Source organism: Erythrolamprus reginae, chromosome 5 (genome assembly GCF_031021105.1).
Source record: "Erythrolamprus reginae isolate rEryReg1 chromosome 5, rEryReg1.hap1, whole genome shotgun sequence".
In the NCBI taxonomy this organism is placed as follows: Eukaryota; Metazoa; Chordata; class Lepidosauria; order Squamata; family Dipsadidae; genus Erythrolamprus; species Erythrolamprus reginae.
Window position 1 is genome coordinate 56,878,635 of NC_091954.1, and position 23,670 is coordinate 56,902,304.

General features: G+C 36.7%; 2 protein-coding genes across 3 annotated transcripts in view; both read right to left on the reverse strand.

The window, feature by feature from the left end:
* Positions 1-11,644, reverse strand: part of PLEKHS1 (pleckstrin homology domain containing S1) — a 28,525-nt gene extending 16,881 nt beyond the window's left edge. The window contains exons 1-6 of the mRNA XM_070754009.1: positions 11,601-11,644; positions 4,623-4,669; positions 3,286-3,359; positions 3,075-3,181; positions 2,155-2,289; positions 399-453 (exon numbers count right to left, since the gene is read on the reverse strand). Of these exons, the coding sequence (XP_070610110.1) occupies positions 399-453; positions 2,155-2,289; positions 3,075-3,181; positions 3,286-3,359; positions 4,623-4,650 (399 nt within the window). The 5' untranslated portion in view covers positions 4,651-4,669; positions 11,601-11,644. The remainder of the gene's footprint in view (positions 1-398; positions 454-2,154; positions 2,290-3,074; positions 3,182-3,285; positions 3,360-4,622; positions 4,670-11,600) is intronic.
* A 7,615-nt stretch (positions 11,645-19,259) lies between these two features.
* CASP7 (caspase 7) overlaps positions 19,260-23,670 on the reverse strand; it is a 32,166-nt gene continuing 27,755 nt past the window's right edge. For both annotated transcript variants that reach the window (XM_070752679.1, XM_070752678.1), the window contains exon 7: positions 19,260-21,479. In XM_070752679.1, coding sequence (XP_070608780.1) covers positions 21,226-21,479 — 254 coding nt within the window. In that variant the 3' untranslated portion in view covers positions 19,260-21,225. The remainder of the gene's footprint in view (positions 21,480-23,670) is intronic.

Genomic DNA, 23,670 nt, shown 5'->3' on the forward strand with positions numbered 1-23,670 from the left:
TATTATCTTGCCAATGTTCAGGAGATTTAGAAAGCCCACTTTCTTCCCAGAAATTTCAGTGAAAGCTAAATGTGAATTGAGTGGAGGAAAATTGATTAACATTTTTAACTAGAATTTTAAACAAACTTGTCTTTAATGAAGGCAAATAAAAAAGGATGAGCTGCTCATTATCAACCTCAGTATTGCTCATAACTTGAGCTAATAATTTGAAATCTGACTTTTATAATCTGATTGCCTGATTAAAGCTTGTGACAACATTTGCTAGTAAAAATCCCATTTGCTGAGCATGCCAAGTTTCCTTGTGAACTAGAATATTGTTGGAAATTAAATTTAATGTTTAATTTAATAACATAAAATCTTGGCATAACTCAAAATGTCAAAACTCAACATTAATTTACCTGTTTTTCTGGGCACAATGTAAACAGGAAGGTGGCCCATTCTTCCACTTCCTTGCTAGAATATTAAATATTTTAAAATAGACAAAAAGAAAAACAGACACATGAGTTAAGTAATCAAAGTATATAGAGAGGTGAGTAACAGAAGTTAAAAATTAAGTCCAGATGATGTCCACAACCTTTAGCAATTCTCCCAGATGATGATACCTGTTACTCTTTGCCTTTGCCTATTAATTGCAAAATTAAACAAGAAACATGCAGTAAACTGGGCTTGGGAATTAAGCACAATGGCTTGGAAGAGTGGAATTCTCTTGGTTTTGGAGGCTTGATTTGTAGGCTGCAATAGGAAATTTTAAAAAAACCCCGAAGAAAACAGAGAAAACTACTTCTATATTACTGTCCAGTAAAACTCATCCTTTCTACAAAGAGTCAGGCTTGATTTAAGTTTAAACCTCTCTTTTTAAAAAGAAAAAAAAGAAGAAGCTGAGGAACTATTTTATTGTATGCCACCTGTTTGTGAGATTGACAGCTCTGTAAATTAGGTAATTAGTAAAGTGTAGTCATTTACGTAAGTATCTGCATTATCTTTTCATTTTTGTAGGAATAGGCCATTGCTTTCAGCAGATATTGGCAACAGGTAACAGATATTTGGAGACAATCCCATGGATTTTTCAAATATGAACTGAATAGCCTAACAGGGCTCAAGATCATTTCAAATAAGAAACTTATTGTGTAATTCTATTATTTTATTCATAAAATATTTTGGGCATAGGTTGAGTTCAGTTTTTAGGCTTACTCCACTTGACCAATGATTCTAATGGTGTTTTTTCTGTAGTCTGGATGTTAACCTCAGACAGTTACTATTAATAAAAACTGATATCAAACTAATAATGGCAAAATAAATTATCCTTTTCAAATGACTCCTATGCAGAAACCCATGGTTGTTAAGTAAATGCTGCAGTCATAAGGACAAACCATTTTTTTCTGAAAACTAAACATGATATGGTTGCATTTTTTTAAAAAAGTCTAACAATTTTTCCCCATAGCAAAAAAAGCAATGCAACGAACTTCAGATAGTTTTCAAAGAAGCCATGCAAAATATTTCATTCTCATTAAGTTCATTTAAGAATTAGCTCATGTTTCTCTTCTCATAATAGAGGTTTTTCTATTCTAGAGTAGTGGGAAATAGTTTCTTCTTAGAATAATCTCTAATTATGAAAAAGATCTTTCTCTCTCTTTCCCTCTCTCTCTGTCTTTCCTTCCTTCCCTGCCTCCCTCCCTCCCATAACTGTAAGTATTCTGCATAATCTGTTCTTCTCTTTTTCATCTTTATGCTACAAATCTTCCTTCCTTCCTTCCTTCCTTCCTTCCTTCCTTCCTTCCTTCCTTCCGTGTCTCCCTCCCTCCCATAATTGGGAGCAAGTTTTCTCCATAGTCTGCTCTTCTCTTTTTCAGCTTTATGCTACAAATATGAAAAATCTAACTCTCTATAAATAGTATTGAACTATGCCCACTGCAGTTAATATCCCTCTTCTATGCAAACTGCAGAATTCAGAATAATGGTCTGAAATTATAGGGAGACAGACCACAGTTGAATGCTAGAAAAAACATCTTAATAAGACCAATTTCATGATACATACACATAAAGTCATACCCCAGAAATGTTATAGTCTGAGGATCCATTTTAAAAGTTTGGGTGTTTTTGTTTTCCGACATTAACAAATTAAGACCATGTGTCATAAAAGGATTGTGAACTTACCTATCTCTTCCGATAAGGTAAAATATTCTATTCTCTGTAGTGATACTAATCACTTCAGTGGACTGGCACTTGAACATCTTTTTCACAGCAGACATTTTCTCAAAGTCACCTATGCCAATTTCTACTTTTGAAGACCTGTCAAATAAATTAGATGTTAGGTATAAAAATGATAATAATGATCTTACAGCATAAAACAAAACCTAGCCATGATTATTAAACAGAGATTTGGTACCAGGGACTGTTCATCCTGAGCTAGGGGTTATGGAAGACTAGGTTTTTAAATATTTCTGGTACAGAGTTAGGACCATAAAGAATTGGAGGTTAGGGACTATGATACAGGGAAGGTGCAGCCATATATCTTATAATACATAGCAGTGATGGCGAATCTATGGCACGGGTGCCATAGGTGGCACACAGAGCCATATCTGCTGGCACACGGGCTCAGCTCCAACGTTCATGTGTGTGCCTGCCAGCTGATTTTTGGCTTGCACAAAAGCTCTGGGAGGGTGTTTTTGGCTTCCGGAGAGCCTCTGGGGAGATGGGGGAGGGCATTTTTACCCTCCCCTGGCTCCAGGGAAACCTTTGGAACTTGGGGAGGGAGAAACACGAGCCTACTGGGCCCACCAGATGTTGGAAAAAAGGCAATTTCCTGCCTCCAGAGGGTCTCCATGGGGTAGGGAAAACTGTTTTTGCCCTCCCAAGCATTAAATTATGAGTGTGGGCATTCACACATGCGCGATAGCAACACCCCCCCCCCCCAATCTTTCGGCACCCGAGGAAAAAAAGATTTGTCATCACTGGTATAGACCAAAATCAACCAGGGGAAATTGCAGCAACATTTATTATTTAAGCATAAGAAATGTTATATTTTACTAATAATTCCGTTAAATTGAACTGTGATAATTTGTTCAAGTACTTACTCATTAATTTCAATGTGCCCCTTTATTTGCTGGCCTTTATGATAGCTCAAGATGTAACCATTTTGGGGAGAATGATAAAGAATAAAATATCTCTTTTTCCAGGAACCCTTCAGAAAGGGGAAAAATCAAGTTCATACATTATAGAAAATCAACACATTAGGAATATATTTAGATGAAGATGATAATAAAGTTATCGTTTTCCTAGCTGTACCTGATTATTAAAAAGCTGAGGTGGTGGTGATTTTACGAAGAAACCATGTTTGTAGACATTGCAGTCACAATTTCCTGTGAAAGAAAAACAAAAGGTCATGTTTTATAAAAAGAGATTGCTATTCCTGCACAAATGCTAACGCTTTTGCTGGGCCACCAAATTTTGGTTCTGAAATATTATCAAGCCATCTCTCTTTTTTTCTACTTACTCTCCACATGTTTTAAACATACATAAAACAAAATAGTAACTGCAATAAATAAAGAATGGCTTTATGTATTTATTTTAAAAATGAACAGCACCAAAATATCACGAATATGTCACTACATTGCAATTACTTCCTAGAAGATGGGAGATAAGCAAAGTGTATATTGAAACAATAAATGAAGAAGATAACATGAGGGACAAAATTAAGAGCAATTTTGGAGAAAATTAAAAAGAGGGTTCTAACATAGTGTTTCTTAACCTCAGCATCTGCAATCTCAGCAATGCCTGGGGATGGTGAAAACAGCTTCCCTCAACCCCACGCCCCAGAGGCCCTCTGGAGGCTGCAAATGGCTGTTTCCCAACTTCTGGTGGGTCCAGTAGGCTCGTGTTTTGCCCTCCCCAAGCTCCAAAGGCTTCCCTGGAGCAGGGGAGGGTAAAAACACCCTCGCCCAGCCTCACCGAGGCTCTCTGGAAGCCAAAACAGCCTCCCAGAGCCTCTGTGTGAGCCAAAAATCAGCTGGCAGGCACACATGTACTTGGAGCTGAGCTAGGGAAATGGTTCATGTGCCAGTAGATATGCTCCGCGTTCCATCTGTGGCACCTATGTTATTGGTTCGCCATCACTGCCCTATCATCAAGGCCCATAAACCAGGCCTATTAGTTCTTGAAAATCAGAAGAAAGCCTGAAGGATTTGTTTGAAAGTGGCAGACTACAGTTACAAGACAAAATTCTTTTTGTCCTTAACAAAATTCTAGCAAATGGCTCTTTTGGTTCATAAAAATGGTTAAACAGATTGAAATGTGCTTGGTATTTACAAAAAATTCAGAGCAATATTTAGAGCATTTTCTGCTTCATTGATTAACAATTTAATGAATGGAGCAAGACTTTAGGTATGAAAATCTGATGGTGGCTTAAGAATGACTATGGCCAACTTCTTGATTAGGTTTGATCAAAGTCAATTTGAAAAAAAGAGTGGGAATATAATGTGGTGGCTATAACAAAGTGCTATAACTTTATAACACATACTTGTTCTGATTGCATTCATTGAACAAGGCATATATTGACAAATATCAAGTATCAAAAATGCTGTGAAAAGAGAAATCAGGCAAAAACATGTTTAGAATTTATGTACCAATACTAGTTCTTCTTGGAAAATCCATGTTTGATTATTAGTTCAATCTGAAAAATAAACAAAGAATGAATGAATGTTAAAAGATTAACTTCACTGTATGATAAAAATATTTTCCAGCAAAAAAGGAAATAGAGACAAACCACAAATAATAAATCTTACTTTGAGATTCAGAGGTTTATTCCATGAGCAGTTGAGAACATGGAAGAAAGTCATTATTAAAGATACAACTTACATCTTACATCAACATTGCAATGAGGTCCACTGTCATAGCTAAATCCAGTAAGGATTAGCTATGGTCAGAGATGCCAAACTCACCTGATGACATTATTTTTATACTTGTAAGTTGCATACAACTTACTTCCTTGTTCTGTCTTAGTGACAGGCAGCTTCCACATATACCCATGTACATGTCAAACCTTTGCCTTCATCTATTTTAAGTTCCCTATTTCTCAGAGTTTCAATTTCTAATTCAAAATATATCTCAAAACCACATACTTTGCAAAATCATATTCCACAACAACTCAGCAGAATTACAAATAGTTCTGATACACTTCTTTCTGTCTAAATCATTGGTTCATGTAACATTTTAGGGCCTAATGTATTTGAGACCAATGGATTCTGGTAGTCCAATAGGCTATTTGCCCATTTCTCACATTTGACAAAGCTGTTATAATCAAAGGATTTCTAGAAGACGGACCTTTTCTTTACAGGATTCACTGATTCACTAATCCTATAAATCTATTTAATATGCACCAAAGGCAAATTCCTTGTGTGTCCAATCACACCTGGCCAATAAAGAATTCTATTCTATTCTATTCTACTCTATTCTATTCTATTCTATTCTATTCTATTCTATTGTAATACAAACAGAAACTATAACCATATAATATATCATAAGATGGTAACCAATATTGTTTGTCAATTTTATTTAAATTGAAGTTACTCATATATTTACAATAAAATAAAATGCTTTCATATGCCAAAACAAACAAACAAAACCTCATACAATTGTCAGTTTTGCCCCCAAAATATGGTCTTTGCCAAGAAATAAGAATGTATTATTTTATTTCTAATTTTCTTGTCCAGGGAGAACAGTTGCTTTTTGGAATATTATGGGGGGAAATATCCTGGAAGATTCAATTACAATCTTGGAAATTCAAGACAATAATAAATGCAACAAAAAGTCCCTTGAGATTAGAATTGAAAGAATTGCATTAAAATTTGTAAAAAGGAAAGCAGATTTAGGAACTGATGTATAATACTGTTTAGCAATATACGAAATTCCTACTTTTCTTTCATCTTGCATATGAAAATATTGCTATTAACAAAATGAACAATTCAAAGTAAATCAGTATTATTCAAACAGATTTATTTATGAATAGCACTTTCTTTTTCCCCCCTTTTGTCTTTTGCCTGCAGAAAGACCCTTTAATCTGCTTAAACTATTTTGGAAAGCCTGTTTAGATGCAAAGGGGAGAAAAATATATAGTAGTCTGATAATAAATGCCTTTACTAGCAGGATTACAGTCAAAATGAAGATTTTTGAAACTGATTCTAACTTCTATGTTGAATAGTATTCACAATATTTTAGAAATTAGATTTGTCTGAAAAAAAGGAACTATGGCTTTTGAATGCTAGTGCCAAGATGAAAGAACAAAAAATAGGACAATGTGTTAAATTTAAAATATAGTACAGAATCATTGGAAGCTAACTGATATGCACATTTTTCTCTCATTTCTAAGTACAGTGGTATCTCTACTTAAGAACTTAATTCGTTCTGTGACCAGGTTCTTAAGTAGAAACGTTCTTAAGTAGAAGCAATTTTTCCCATAGGAATCAATGTAAAAGCAAATAATGCATGCGATTGGGGAAACCACAGGAAAGGTGCAGGCCCTGTTTCCTCCCAGGAAATTCCTAGAGAGGCCCCATTGAGGCTTCTCCATGCCTTTTCCGGCCCTGTTTCCTCCCAGGAAATTCCTGGAGAGGCCCCATGGAGGCTTCTCCCTGCCTTTTCCGGCCCTGTTTCCTCCCAGGAGATTACTAGCAAGGCCCCATGGAGGCTTCTCCCTGCCTTTTCCAGTTACAGTTTCAAAGGCTTGGGTTTGTAAGTGGAAAATGGTTCTTGAGAAGAGGCAAAAAAATCTTGAACACCCGGTTCTTATCTAGAAAAGTTCATAAGTAGAGGCGTTCTTAAGTAGAGGTACCACTGTAGTTGGATTTCTGCTCCCTTCCATATAATTATATATTTATTTAAAATTATATTTTTCCAAATTCCAAACAGCATTAATATCTCTTTCTCCTCTTGGATATGGCATGAGTACAAGATGCTGCCAAACCAAATACAGACATACAGTACAATTACATGCCCCAGCCAAAGAGAGGGCATTAGGTAAGAATGAAAAAAAATGGGCCATTTTATTTTTCCCCTATCTGCCTGAATATGTAAATAAAGAACATTTATGCTTTGGTGAATTCATTGAATAAGATGATGGAAAAATAAAGTTAAACATTACTTCCTGGTTCACATAATGAAATAACATGCCAACTTAAAAAAATGTTGATTAGCTACCAATGTGTTGTTTATCTATTTAAAATTGGAACAATTTGACAACGTTTCCTTTTAGATCTCAACATTTTACAATCATGAAGGATAATGTGTGCAAACCCATTAGGAAATAAATAAAAGCTCGGAATTTGGGTGGGAGGAGGAGGAGGAAGAGGAGGAGGAGGAGAGTCACTGCCGAAGGAAGAAGGTGAGATAAAAAAATCCAAAACTTTAAGACTTAAAAAAAAAAGAGGGACTCTGAGGCGGCGAGGAGGAGCACGTGCCTCCAATACACCCAGTCCGAGGTTGCCTCCCATACACTGGCTGCTGCTGCTGCTGCTGCTGCTACCTGCTGCTTCTTCCTTCCCAAGCTGAAGGGCTCCCCTCTCCTCTCGATCGCTCACTTTGTAGCCAGCGCCTTTCTTTCACTATGGTGACTCCTCGGCTGCCCAGAGTTAAGGGAGCGTTTCTTTTCCTTGGGCTCTGGCAGAGGTTTATTCCCCGTCCAAGTGCCCAAAGAAAGGAAAATGCTTTGTTCAGTCTGGACTGCCAAAGCCTCCTTAAGCACCACCAAAAAGCTCCTCTGGCAGCCCAGATGGCTGGGATTAAAGGGGGAATGGCAAGAAACTGGCTGGGCCTTCGTGCCGCTCTCAAATTTCCTGGCAAATTTTCCCAGGCTTGGATTCTTAAGTAGAAAATGGTTCTTAAGTAGAGGCAAAAAAAATCTTGAACACCTGGTTCTTATCTAGAAAAGTTCTTAAGTAGAGGCGTTCTTAAGTAGAGGTACCACTGTATTTAGAAAACACAGTGTTTTTAGTGAAGAGTACCAGACAGAAATGATCTGTACACCAGTTATGTTTTAGGAGAATAAGAATTTCCTTCTTATTGGAGATGAGAATTTTGAAGTTGTTATCTCTGTTTTCTCTAGAAATAAATTCAGAACATCAACTGTTCATTAAAAGTTCCATTTCTAGAAGGAATTAACTGCAGAGGTTTTTTTTAAAAAAACACTATTTTATCATCAGATTAATCATTCACTGCACGAAATCCATATTCTTCTTCCTCTTCCTACTCCATCATCTGTGACTAGTGTATAACATAATTCTTTGTTTGTAAGGATTGAAAGGAACAATTTAGATAGGAAATATCACTTCTTTGTTCATTTCTGCTATATGAAGAATATATTTTACATACAGACCATTACACATGAATATGTAGATGCATACCCATAAATGGACAATCGGTAGTCCAGATCATTAGTAACTCTTACACAGCAATTAACATGCTCTAGTGTTAAGTTAGATGTTCTAATTGGCAAACCTGAGGGAGACAAGGGGAGAGGAGAGGAGAGGCTTCTGTAGGGAAAGCCTGAGGGAGAGAAGCGGGATAGGAGAGAAGGAGCTGGGAGTGTAGACATTCTCTATGCTAAGGAATTAGACATTCTACTGCCCCTCCCCACCTGAAAGGGAGAGAAGGGGATAAGATAGAAGAAGGTTTTGTGGGGCAAGCCTGTGGAGAGAAGGGGACAGGAGAGGATCAATGGGGCCAGCCTGAGAGAGAGAAGGGGACTGGAGTGGATCAATGGGGCCAGCCTGATAAGAGAAGGGGACAGGAGAGGATCAATGGGGCCAGCTTGAGAGAGAGAAGGGCGATAGGAGAGGCTTCTGTGGGGCAAGCTTGAGGGAGAGAAGGGGAGAGAAGAGACCAATTGTAACCAGTCATTAATTTTCAAGCTTTAAGTGTCATTTTATCAAGCCTGATCACATAGTTACGTATCAAAACACAGGTATACAGCGAGTAACTAAATATTTTGTTTCATCTTTGTGGGGCAACTGAATTTTACATTCAAGATATTCAAGTGATATATATTCCATATCTTCAAAATATTTCTACTATTTTAAAATTAATTTTTAATGGTTTATGCTTCTTGGGAGTCAGATGGCATGATGTTCTTACTATTTCTGCACATAATATTTCTATTTATTATTTAATTGAACCAAATAAAAAAAAAAAAAACAACCAAGAAGCACAGGAGTCTAGGATATGTGCTAGGTCATTCAATAAGTGGGTCAGAACATACTTGAAAGAGCCAAAAACAAGAAATTGGTAGGTATCCTCCAATAAAAAAGAAGACAAAACTAAAATGCAAACCACTCTTAATATATTATTTAAAGTAGGATTGCAATCCAATCAAATATTTGTTTAAAGAATTGAAACAGAACCTGAGATGGGAATGGGATGATTTGCCTTGATAAAAATATTTATCAGAAAGTTCTGAAAAAATTAACAAACAATTTTAGGTCTTATCAAGACAGGCACCAGATTTGTTCATAGAACTATTCAAGTTTATGATTACCTAAAATGCATTCTGCCATAAAAATATGAAGAAAATATCACAGATGTTAAAATATCTCAGGTAGATGTTGAAGATTGTAACATATGAAGCAGCATCTATATCAGCCATGTTATCAAAAAAGTTGACTTTATGATCTCTCCCAAAATTGCATGTATCTGAAAAGAATATAGTCTACATTCATCAAATTCAACATTCAGACTTTTAAAGTTTAACAAACCAAGACACAAAGCATTTATTGACGACTATAATCCTTTTTAATGCAATAAATTCTTCCCAATTTATTAAAATAACTTCAATAATTCATTCAAGAGTGAAATTATTCAAATATTTGATTAAAAAGTCAGTTCTTTTTTAAAAAAAGCATTTATTGACGACTATAATCCTTTTTAATGCAATAAATTCTTCCCAATTTATTAAAATAACTTCAATAATTCATTCAAGAGTGAAATTATTCAAATATTTGATTAAAAAGTCAGTTCTTTTTTTAAAAAAAAAACTACACTGTTTGCATTCCATAAGCAAAATGAAATGAAATCCAGTATTTTAGACATTCCATAACATGAGAACCTTAAATAGCTATTTATCTAGGAAAACCTCTTTTAAAGATCCTGTAGCACTGGGAAACTGCCAGAGGACTGGGAAAATTCCAGTACTCTGGCAGTTCCCATCTTCAAAAAGGGGGAAAAAATAGATCCAGGAAACTACAGACCTATCAGCCTAACCTCAATACCAAGGAACTATGGATGTATCAGCCTAACCTCAATACCAGGGAAGATTCTGGAAAAGACAATCAAACAACACCTAGTAATAACCAAGACAACATAGTTTTGTCAAAAACAGATCATGCCAGACTAATCTTATTATTTTTTGACAAGGTGACAAAATTAGTAGACCAGATGAATGCTGTTGATATAATTTACGGTACTTGGATTTCAGTAAGGCATTTGACAAAGTAGACCATAACCATATAAAAGATATGAAAATATGGAACTAGAGTTATTATAGAATTTCAAGCTTTTCCTCCAAAGTTAAGAATTATTGTACTGTACTTATATGTTAGTGAGAATAAAGAACTACTAAGTAAGAAAACATTTTTATTTTTAGCAGTTAAATTAATTATTGCTGAACATTGAAATATCTATATAATATCTCAAGAGTTAAATAATATAAGATCTAGTTTATATCTTTGATTGACAAAGTTTTTCATAAAATCCATTATTTCACCATGTAAAATAGCAAATCATTTTATAGAGAATGATGGTATATTATAAGAAAAATTTATCCATGCAACAGTTTGTAATAGAAATTATGGAATGTTGAATTTTACCAATATAATTTTGGTTGTTCCATATCTCCTAGTAATCAATTATTATGCACTTATATTATATTCCTATTACAATAATATAGTAGGCATTGTACCAAAATTATTTTTAAACTAAAATACTGTAGATTCAAACAATTCTTCTACTATAAAATACTGTAGATTCAAACAATTCTTCTACTATAAAACATTATAAATAATGTTTGTTTTACTTAAAATGATTTTTTAAAAAATAAGATTGTAGATAAGCTAAAGAAAACATAAGATACCTTTGAATTTGGTCAGTTATTTTGTCTTCTTCCAAATGCCAAATCTAAAGTAAGTGCCAACTCTTAGTCTTATAAGGGCATACACAAAACAATATTAGAGTAAGCTAGTATAATTTGTTTTACTCGTACCATTTTTATAAACTTTCTTGATGCTGAGGGATAGTAAAACAACTTTAAAATTAAAGAATGCTATCTTATGTATGTATATACTTGTGAATTACAAAAGGGGCTATGGTCAAATTTGGAATACTAAAAAAGGGCAGGACTATTAACTTCAGATAATTGCCACACACAATTCTCCCAGAGAAAATTCCAAGTTTTATTTCTGTTTTAAATTTTATTTACAGTATTTATAAGGGGGATTTACCCAATAAAATATAGTGAGGCACTTTGCTCTTAACTATTGTACACAGAAGAAGAGAATAAAATTAAATTGTACACATGAATGTCAGCTGTAAATAAATGTTAGGATTTTAGCAATACTTACAAGATAGGTTGTTTGCCATGCAATGCCCAATCATGTCACTGAGACTTGTATTGAAAATTGGATTATTTAGAGTGGCTGTCTTTTTATATCAGTATTAATTACACCCCTAACTATGACTCATAAGGAAATACCCAACTTTTTTAACAGGAGAAATATTCTCTTACTGTCAAAACTGAAAGTTGTTTTAATGAGGAAATACGGGAAACGGCAGTGTTTTTAAAGAGCTTTGACAGAGCACAGAACAGTTACAGCAATAATAATAATACTAAATCCAGGTTGGCACTTAGTTTGCTTTTTTATTTCATTTCCTCATAGCAGTTTAAAAAAATATATTATACGGTTCCAACAGCAAGACAGATATGAATTACTACGAGGATATAGTTGGCCACTTCATTGCAATCATACAATCCAACAAAATACTTTATTTAATGAGTAACGTAAGAAGGGAAACTTTCAGAAAATCAATCCATAGACCTTTCTTTATATCTAATTGTTGAAAAAAATGCTTTATTGTTTTCTTAGAATTCCTGTACTTAATCTCACCCCAATTCATACCAGAAGCAGCTTAACCCATGCTAGTCTGATGTAATTAAAACATATGAAGACAATTCTAAAATGTATAAAATCTGGTGTATATTTCTGGCAATCCTATTGTCAGTGCAGCTGATTGCTAGTACAGAAGATTGACTGCAACTAGTACCTGTTGGCAATTTTAGGCTGGTATAGGCAAAGCCCACCATGTTTCCAATTCTTTCATACTTTTCTCCTGATAGCAAGAACTTGGCACAAATATAATGGGACTTTGTAAGATGCTGGACTGCACAATTAATGAGAAGAATTGGCTTTTTCAAAATGCAGATACTGCCTACAGTTTGATAAGATGGCGTTTTATCACCCAGCTCTATCAGCCTACAAAACTTGTTTGTCAGGCTTGTGTACGTTCTGGTTGACCTGAATTGGCCCAACAACACAGCCATCATTCATGATAGAAGGAGAAGTATGAGGTGCAAATATTAAGATAACTTGTGAAACAAATTCTCTTTATCTCCCTTCTACTGAGAGGCAGTGTTTTTTCCCCCTCTATGAAGACATCCTGCTCAAATTTGCTGATCAAGGATGGTGCAGCAGGTTAAGACATTGGCACATGGACCATAAAGGCCACTGCAATGGAGAAACAATCCTCCGTACAGGGAAGTTCTCGACTTACAACCAAAATTGAGTCAAAATTTTCTGTTGCTAAGTGACACATTTGTTATGTGAGTTTTGCCCCCTTTACTACTTTTCTTGCCATTATTGTTAAGATAATCACTGCAGTTTAGTTGCATGGTTGTTAATTGAATAGGTTTTTCCCACTGACTTTGCTTATCAGAATGTTGCAAAAGGCAACTCTGGGACACTGCATCATAAATATGAATCAATTGCCAGGCATATGAACTTTGACCATGTGGGATTAAGAATAGCTTCAGTGTCTTTCCTTCCATGCTCCAGAAGTGAGAGAAAACCAAGGAGAAGGGTGAACGGAACCTCTGATTTCTATTTTCCCTCCATCAGGCTCTTTGTCTGTCTATCTGCATTAATAGATGGGTTCCCATTCATGTCCTCTTGCCCATCATCCCTCACACAACAAATAGAAGTACTGTATACTACAGACAATGTATCTTTATTTTTTTGGTTTGAATTTATAAAATTTAAAATCTAGGTTTAAATGAAGAGTACGTCTCCTTTCCCCATACCTTTGTAACTTTCTCTCACCAAAACTGTTTTCTTTTGGAAAATAAATACTATGAAGAGTAGAATATTAATGTTTTCATATTCTTAACCACAAATCTCTTAAAATAGCGCCGGTGGTCTTCATCCCCCGGCGCCTTTTGCAGGAGGCCCGGGAGACAAGAAGGCATGGCGTAGCCGCCATTTGGGACATCGGCCGAGATCTCGCGAGGCTTCAGACCAGTGGTCTGATCGATGACGTGTCCGGGCGGAGCCTGCCAGCCCTTTAAAAGGGCTGGCAGGCTCGGAGTTCAGCCTTTTCGCCCGGACTTCGTCGGAGGCAAACACCCACCCGCCCTCCCTATCTTGCAGTGTGCCACTGAGGGTCGCCCTATGGGGCCGAATAGGAATTTTTGGCGGTCTGGGCACTTAGCCATGACTGTTTTTTTGCCTATTCCACACTGTGGAGACGGATAAGCGGTTAGGGGGTGCTTGCACCTGTTTTAGGTTAATTGGCTTACCTTTGGTCATTTGGGTAGACAGGTTAGGGGCGGAAAACTAGATGGTGGTTTAGCAACTGCGTGTTCTCCGTTGGGCATCTTTGGGGATGATTGACAGGTTCTCTCCAAAGGCTTGTGGTATTGGCGACCTGAGCAGTTGGGGGGAACCTGTCTTTGGGTCCTGCCCATTTAATTCCCCTTGTAGGGGTTAGCCGGCGGGACCTCCCACATGCAAGTGCATGGCAAGGTCTCAGGTGAGGGAATGGTCCCTCACCTGGATTAGCATGGAGCTACACCCATAAGTTGCCCCGGAAGTTTATTACACGTCATTTTCCGCCCCGGAAGCAATTGTTTGACCCTGCGGGTCCTTGTTAGGGTTATAGTTAATGATGCTAATTATGCTAATTAATTTAAATAAATTATGCAATTTATTTTAATAAAAATGACCCAGTTTTAAATCCAGCTCTTGTGTCCGTGTTGTTACTCCGTCTCTCCTGCAATAGATGTTCTGGAAATTCAAATGGAATCTTGCTCTTCTTACTGTGTCTCAGGAAAGACACTTTGTGTCAGGGGTGGGATTTTCTGCTGCTTGCTTTACTCTAAGGAGTAAGAACTAATTTCACTTACTTAGATACCGCAGTAACAGTCCTAGATCACAGACATGCTTATTCAATCAACCAATAGTAAGAACCCCAATAGTGTGTGCTAATCTAACTCTATTTCTGGAATAGGGAAGTTTCTAGAGCAAGGGAAAGGAAAAGCAACACACCAAAAACAAACTAGTGATTGGTAGCTATTATCAAGACCTACAAAGATTCTCAGTAAATGGCGTTTTTGGCCGCAAGGAAAAATAACTAAACAAAATAATATCTAATAAGATTAACTCTCTCTCTCTCTCTCTGTGTATGTGTGTGTGAGAGAGACAGAGGCAGAGAGACTTGCACAGGATGATATGTAGATATGTTTCTAATAGTAAGAAAAAGGCAAGAAAGAATGTTTATGGAAATTAAAACAAATTGGACAAAGCCCTCTCTCCTCCATTGTGTCATGTTTTTAGAATTCAGATCTTAATTCCCTCCAAAATCTTCCCACACCCTGCAAAAAGCTCCTTAAAGTCACCTTCTCATGTTTCACATTCATACAATTTCCTTTACTTCAATACTGTTTGATATTTTGCTTTATTGCACCCAAGAAATAATTTATACATGTGCAGAGGTTCTGCCTACTGCAATATTGTAGTGTGTGTGCCTTACCAGGCTTTAAGCTGCAAGTCTTTATCTCCTTCCCTCAGTGGATTCTCAGCCATTCTTTTCCCACTTAAACCTTAATGCATCTGTCCCATGTTTGCAAAACTCTCTGGTTTAAGTAATGCTGCTTCCTATCTCATCAATTTTAACTCATATGACCCTGGTGCTGCACATGTTCCAGTTTTGTAGAAGCCCACTTTACCTTCTCCTTAATTTGTCAATGTCCAGCATAGCAGTACTTTACTTTACCTACCTTAATTTGTCCAACATAGCAGTACTTACCTTACCTACCTTAATTTGTCAATGTCCAGCATAGTAGTACTTACCAGGCCAGGTGCCCCTGATGTCCTTAATCCTTTCCAGGCCACCTCAGCTGATGCCTTTAAGGAATGTGACTTTTTCCTACTGATACCTTTGAGCCACTTCTACTGTAAGTATATGTATTTTAGTCCATCTCCAGATCAAAATATGTTTCATTCCGAAACCAGACTTGTCCCCACCTGCAAGGCATTCACATCACCTGTGCTCTGATAGTATGGGTGAGTGGGATCTTGGTTGAATGTTCTTGGTTACTGTTTTATAGTTTATGTTGGTTTTAATTTTTTGTATTCATTTCCTAGTCATTTATGTGAAATGAGCAGCCATACAATTCATTAAATATGCCTTCCAAACATGCTTGTTCAAAAGAATCAGGCTTTTTCAGAGGTGAATTCATTGCACTTTGCCCCACAAATATGATTGGTTGTTAGTTTGGACAGGCCAAAGTAATATTGTTCTGCTTAGCATTTGGCCCTTAAGATGTATTGTTTTTCTTTCTATTTCTATTGTTTTTAATGTAATTTTAAAGTTCTTTAACCTGATTGAGATGGCAATAAATACTTCAAAGTAAATGAGTAATAAATAACTAAACCAATTGTTATATACAATGAATTAGTGCAGAAATTTATTTTTATTTAGCATTTCCTTCTTTTCTTGATATGCTTCAGTTCGAGTCTGAGCTGCAATCACCTATCCAAGAACTGAAATGGAAATAGGTTTTTATAATGGATACACTTGTGGTTATTTGATGTTTCACTAAACCTGTAAGAATTGATTTTCAGTATTTCCTTTTTCAGTGTTTGTCAGACCTGCATTTAATAGAACTTGCAGTTCTTTCTGCCAGGCTTTCTTGATAATTGGCTTAAAATAGACTTTTCCCCAGATGTAGTCCACAAGTTTGCGGATATACTCCTCTCCTTTTCCCAAAATCATATAACTGGATCAAGGAAATTTCTAACTCAGATTGTATGGTGTATTTTTTTTTGAGTCATCAGAAGATCTATCTATCTGGATGGAACCTGGGCAGCAAAGTAACTTTACAAGTTGGGCAGTGGCTAGCAACTGCTGGCCTTGTCCTATATGGCTTTTTGGTGTAAACCAGTGATTAATTTGGGTATCTTTCAGAGAATGGTGCAGACTCCCCTAATATTTTAAACTGGAGTGAGACATTACTGTCTCATTCAGAGTCAACAGTAGGCAAGAGGGTTTGCGTGAATTGGTTTTGGAAAAGTTCAAGATGGGTTGACTGAGAGTAACAAGTTTCTGAGATTGTCACGCTTCGGTGAATCACTCAGAAGATGCATGAGAAAAATCCAAGTGACAACTAGTAATAAAGACCATTGAAAGTAAAATAATGTCAGCAACAAAACTAAATATTGAAGGTAAATACTGAATGTCAATATTGTAAGTTATCAGTAGTTCCGGTTTAAAAAGATTCTACTCTCAATATTTTACATGTAACTTTTTTTCATCCCTCCCTACATAATAGGCTATCAGGTTTCCTCTTTTAGAGTGGACCAGTTTGTTTTTCTATTTTCATAATGGTCAGACTTGCTCTCATCTGGTTTCTGACTGAGGATTACATCTCACACGTCATGTACATTAAGGAACATATTTCAAAGCTTTGGTGCTTGAGGCAAATTTGCATGTTTTTACGTGATCTACTACTAGAGATTTGATTCAACTTGAAGCAAGCTAAAATTATGAACCATGTTGATATTGTTTACTTGCCTAGCATAAACCGTTTGAAGCAAATTAATACTTCTATTATACATAGTGTGCAGAACCAAAAGGTAGGTCAATTTTCCTGTCACTGAGGCAATTGAATTGTTTACCAATAGGGTGACATTTGAAGAGCAGAGGGCAACCAAGCTGGAGACTTTTTCTATTTATTTTATGAGTCATGTTCTCACAGAGATCAGAGAACCATCCAACTATAAAAAAGGGCAGTGGTAGTTGGGATTTGAAATGCAAATGACAAGATGCTGCTGGTTCTGTTGGTTGATGGAGAACTATAAGGAAGTCTTCTAATAAGGCATTATCTGACAAAACAGATTTTTCGCCCCCACCATTTTAACATCCTTGTCCATATCTGCCCCAACTTGATGGCATACCAAAATTGCCAGGGGAAGATGGCAAGAATATTATGTAAATTTTATGTAAAAATTCAGTTGGGGTCCAGTAATTAGGGCATCAGCATAAAAACCATGGTCTAGCCAGGCTTTAGGGTACCAGGATAAAATCCAGAATGGGAGGTTCAGCCCTGCCTCAGGCATGAAGCCAGGTAGATGGGTCTAGGCCAGTGTTTCCCTTTAAGTCCTAGAAAGCAGGCAATGGCGTCGCAAGCACGCTCACCTGATTCGAGTCTGAGCGAAGTGCAAAAGGGAGCCGGAAAACAACACTTTGAAGAATAAATGGAATAGTGAAGCAGAGCTGCCGGACAGGTCTTTTAATGGCAAGAAATTAAGACATGTGGCATTCAGCAAAGTTTCTTCGCTAGCTAGGCTGATTGACATCCAAACTTTCTCCAGAAGATCCAGCCAGGATCTGATATAAATTGAGGATCTGCCGCATTGACATTCTGATGCTATAATTTAAAATCCAAGGCGATCATTTGAAAGCATGGAAGAGGCAGAAGAAAAGTACTTTGGAGGATGGCTATGAGTCAAAGTCAACAACATTCTCCGCTGCCCTTGTCGGTTTCCAGCCAGGGAAGACAAACAACTATCCTGTTTCAAAGGATATGAAGAATCACCATCTGAAGAAGAGGCTGCTGCAATCTCCCGGCAGGCTCGCTCTGGCCACTGCGCTGCCTGCCACCAAAAGGCACGGTGCCAGAGAATGCCCAAAAGTGGCTTGAGACCAATGCCAGTTGAGCAGTGGCTGCACCTCCTGGTGTCTCTTCTTGAGGACTTTTTTGAGCACTGGCCCCAGTGCCAAGGACTCTGAAGAGCTGCTATGACCGCCGTCCATCCCCAAACAGTGCCGAGATGTGCACCTTGATCCTGGACTCACTAACCAACATTATGCAGATTTGCTAACCAACATCAAGCTGCAGCCAAAAAGTTCAAGCTGCTCGTGGTCATCGACGAGACTCAGATGAACTGCTTCCTCAAGTGACGGCAGCTTCAATTTGTTGGAGTGGTTGCTGGCTGACATCGGCGCCATCTTTGCTGGGGGGTTTGCTGTCGGCTTCTACACCACCAACTCCCCTGAGGCTTTTTACTACATTGCTGAGAATTGTGGGACCAACATCATTGTGGGGGAGAACGACAAACAGGTACAGAAAATCCTGAAGATGGAGAAAACCTTCCACTTCAGAAAAGACAAACCCATGGTGGTTTGGGGGGCTAGTACATGTGCCTTCCATGCATTTCCCTGCATTAACTGTCTGCTGTGCTTGATGAAGCTCATATTTTAATGACAGCTGGATTATAGTACAGTAATACATACTACCAGCATAATACCACACTTCTCCAAATGTGAGGTGCTGAATATGCCTTTTTCCAAAGTTAAGACCAAAACATTTTAACAAACAGATTTGTTGTATGTTTATCTCATCAGTTTTTTCCTTCTTGGAATTCATTAACATATTTTCAAAGAAACATGGTTTTTGCCTATATATAGATTGGCCATATTACATTAGAATAGAATTCTTTATTGGCCAAGTGTGATGGGGCACACAAGGAATTTGTCTTTGGTGCAAATGCTCTCAGTGTACATAAAAGAAAAGATACATTTGTCAAGAATCATGAGGTACAAAAATTAATGTTGTAGATAACTTAGAAAATATGCTCTCACCATAACTGATCCATGGTATTGTTGACTAACCATTAAATCAGAAATTACATAATCCACAGTTCATTATGTAAATGACATAAACAGAGTGGAAAATTTCTGTTTTATTGAATTTGTGAATATTTGGTGATAAGCTAAGGAATTTTTCCATATTCCTTTCCTTTATTAACCACTGGTTAACTTACACATTTCAAAGAATTTAACATTCTTATAAAGTTAATGGAGGTTTCCAGTGCTATGATAAACAGCTTATTAATACATCTTCATAGAACAGAAATGTAAACTCTTTAAGAATTCTTATTGGTAGGAGTCACTGAAAATGTTTTAGTACTGCTTCAGTCCCCATGACTAATGCTATGCTGTAGTTACATTTCCAATTTATTCAGTATGAAAAATGTAGGACAATGAAAATAACTAAATTCTTTAGTACTGAATTATAATCACTTTACATCCCAAAATAGCATCTACTTTGATTGGTTGTCATGTATTTTATCAAGGTCATTACAGAGACGAGATCTTCTCTTCTGTGTCAAAAATCAAAATGACACGCCTGATCCCAAAGATTCAATTTCAGGCATTTTCATCAGTGCATATATATATACAGTATGTGTGTGTGTGTGCATTTGAAAAGTATATTGGGCCAAAAGTTAATTGAAAAAAGACAAGTTCCTTTACTTGGTAAGCCCTTAAACTACTAAGTTGCTACTCTAATTGTACAATAAATGTGCAAATCTATGAAGTGAATCTATTATAAGTGAATATGTACTAACAATAAAGGCTTTTTGTAAAAAATGAAAAAAAAATGTTATATAACCTTGATTGTATATTAAGAAAATTATAGTCTTTGGACAAAGACTATGATTATAATCATAGACTATGATTATGCATAGAGAATGAGAACAAAATGTTTGTTAATGGTGGCAAATAATTAATAGAATCTTAGAAATAATTTTATATTCTTTTACTTGCTTTATAGAATTATGCATTGAACATTATCAACAACCTATGATATTGTTCTATTTATTTACTACATAACTGTACTACCAAATGTCTTTGATACAAAATTACTTTGTGTTGAATAGATTGTACATTGCATTTATTGTTCATTGATCACAAAAAAAAAGGACTAGGAGCATTTTTTCTATTCAGAGTAATAATAAGCAATTTGTATGTATCTTACATTTATAAGAACTGGTTGGCAAAATAAGGAAGCGAACCGCGAGATGTTCATAGAGAGGCACTTAAATTAACAACTGATTTACTTAGCAGACTCACTGAAATTATGGAGTTTAAATTAATAATAATGAAATCAAATGTTATGCAAAACAATGATTTATAAGACTAAATATAGATCCCATCTACTGATTCTATAAGTAGACTTGGATGAAAAAAAGAGCATTTATACCTCCTTAGATAATTTCAACCATTTTATCACTGAACATCAAATGTACTTTCCTAATACAGTAGTACCTCTAGATACGAGCTGCTCCACATGCGGGTATTTCAAGTTACGAGCTGCGACGCGAGCAAAATTTCTGTTCGACACCTGAGCTCAAATTTGGGATACGAGCCGAGCGTTCACTAGGTGGCGCAAGAATTCCATTTTTTCCAGTTATCTCAGCGCGAAAAGCCAAATCTAAATGCATTTGTTCGAGATACGAGATGATCGACATACGAGGTCAGCTCTGGCATGAATTAAACTCGTATGTCGAGGTACCACTGTACTTTTTTTTTGTATTGCAGATGTCACTGGAGGTTTTTGACAAATATATACAAATATTCTTATAAATTAATGATAAACCTAAAAAAATTAATTAATGGAGGAAAATGAGCTATTTCAGTGACGGGGAAAGCAAGACTCCAGAGAAATATTGTGATCGCTCCCAGTAAAAGTAGAAACAGTAATACAGAAACATGTGGCACTGTGAAAATCAAAATATTAATTGACTGAGGTAATCCTGGTATTGAGTCTGTATCAATTTGAACTCTAGAACTGATTTTTGCTGGAAAAGCTTAGATTAAATGTATATTGCAAGTTATAATGCATTATGTATTTTAAATTTGTTGTGCTGGTGGTACCAATTTACAGAAATAAAGTTCTTTGGTTAACATGGATACCACACAAGGAACCTGCTTCTTCCTGCAGAAGCGTGGGTCATCAGACTGAGATTCATAGTTTCTTGCTACTCTGTAATTAACCAGGGTCAGAATCTGCAGGATCTCCAGATTTTTTCCGTACTCATTCAGCACTGAGCAAAGAGACTGCACAAACCAGGATCCTTTCCCTGGATTCCTCCAGGAATAGTAACCTAGAAGTAAGAATAGGGAAATTATACTTTGCATGCCGGAATTGTCTTTTAAAGTTAGAAAGGGTAAAAGACATAATTTAACACACAGGGCAAATTTATATGGTAAATTTAGCTATCTCATCCAACAAATCCAAAGGTAGATTAGGACTAAACTGGAGGGCAGAAACACTGATTCTTTCAAGCTTTTGGTGAGTAGTTAGCACTGCACAGACCACAAGTTGGATGGCAACCCAGCTGTTAAACAAAATGGTCGCTAAGCGAAACCTCAATTGTGCTTATGATTTTGCTCTCTTTTGCTTTACAAACTGCAAGTCATAAATGCAAAATTGTGATTTGTTGCAATTATTATCTGTACATGTTTTACAGCCTATACATGTGAAACCACCTTTTCCTGCATAGATTTAGTGAGACTGGTGTGCTCCATATCACATGGAACATTATCTCCTTTGGTCTCTCTATGACCATCTATACCAGTGATGGTGAACCTATGGCATGGGTACCACAAGTGGCAAGTGGAGCCATATCTGCTGGCACGCGAGCCGTTGCCCTAGCTCAGCTCCAACCTGCATGTGTGTGGCAGCCAGCTAATGTTTGGCTTGCACAGAGGCTCTGGGAGGGCATCATTGGGCTCCAGCTACCCGCCTTGGATGCATCTTCACATCTCGCTGTTCTAGGAAGGTGCATACTATTCTCAAAGACTCTTCTCATCCTGCTTACAATCTCTTTGAATTGTTGCCTTCTGGCAGAAGATATAGAACAACTAGAAGTCGGACCATACGTTTCCTGAATATTTTTAACCCAGAGCTATACTCGCACTTAACAACGAACTTAAGGGTCACCATCAGTGAACTGTTGGACAATATTACTCGGTTTGTCATGTAGATGGTTGAGTGGTTCAGGGTGGGGAATTTGTAGTGGGTGGGACATTTATTCTATTTTTTATTCTATTTTTAAATTTCCCTTTTCTGATTTTATGTATGGTGGGACTGGTCTCTGGGTGTCACACGACTTTTGTTGCCAATGACAATTCGTTAATTTTGAAAATGACAATAAATTAATTTATTATTATTATTATTATTATTATTATTATTATTATTATTATTATTATTATTATTACTACTACTACTACTACTACTATTGGCTTCCTGAGAGCCTTCTTGGGGATGGGGGAGGGTATTTTTACCCTCCCTGGGCTCTAGGGAAGCCTTTGGAGCCTGGGGAGGGTGAAACTACTGGGCCCACCAGAATTTGGGAAACAGGCTTTCAGAGGGCCTCCGCATGGTGGGGAAGCTGTTTTCATCCTCCCCAGGAATTGAATTATGGGTGAGGGCACTTGTGAATACACAAAAGAGTGCATGTCTTTCAGCACCCGAGGAAAAAAAGGTTCACCATCACTGATCTATACTCTTTGAAACAAAGTCTGCATGCCTTATGACCCATCTATTACTGTCAGAATCTGACTCTTGAGATGGAAGACGAACAGCTGACGAGAGAATGGCTCTGTTGGCTGTGGAGGAACAAGGGAGAGGAGGTTCAGATGAAGACCAAAGCTAACCCCCTCATCCTATGGCGCACAGGGAAAAATGCAGAAAAAAGCTAAGTGGGTTTCTTAGCTTACAAGAAAGGAAAGGGCCCCTAAGGCAACTTATAAATTGATTGAATAAATTAATAAAAAGTAAAATACAGGGGAAAATGATATTTTCTCTATATGTAATAAAACCTTCTGATTATGGGAAATAAACCATCTCTGGAATATATATTACATAGAAAAGGAATTTAAGAATTTTTAATAAGCTAGAACATTTTTTAAAATTATAAAGAATGTGAAGATTAAGGTATTAAAGGTTATTTTGAAAGAGACATTGGTTTTCTTGTATGATGAATATCATGATATTCATATTCATGATACATGATAATTTGTGGAATAAATTGTTACGATGTGACAAAATATCAACATTTTTACAACTAGCCTGAGAGAAAGAATTGAAAATAATGCAGTAATTATTATAAAATAATTATACAAAATAATTCAAATAATGGGTATGAGACATGAGAATTTCCACTTCTGTATGAAATGGTTCCTTAGAACAGTGTTTCCCAACCGGTGTGCCGCGGCACACTGGTATGCCGTGAGACATGGTCAGGTGTGCCGCGAAGAAAGCAGCTCAGCTTCTGGTCTCAAAACTTTTTG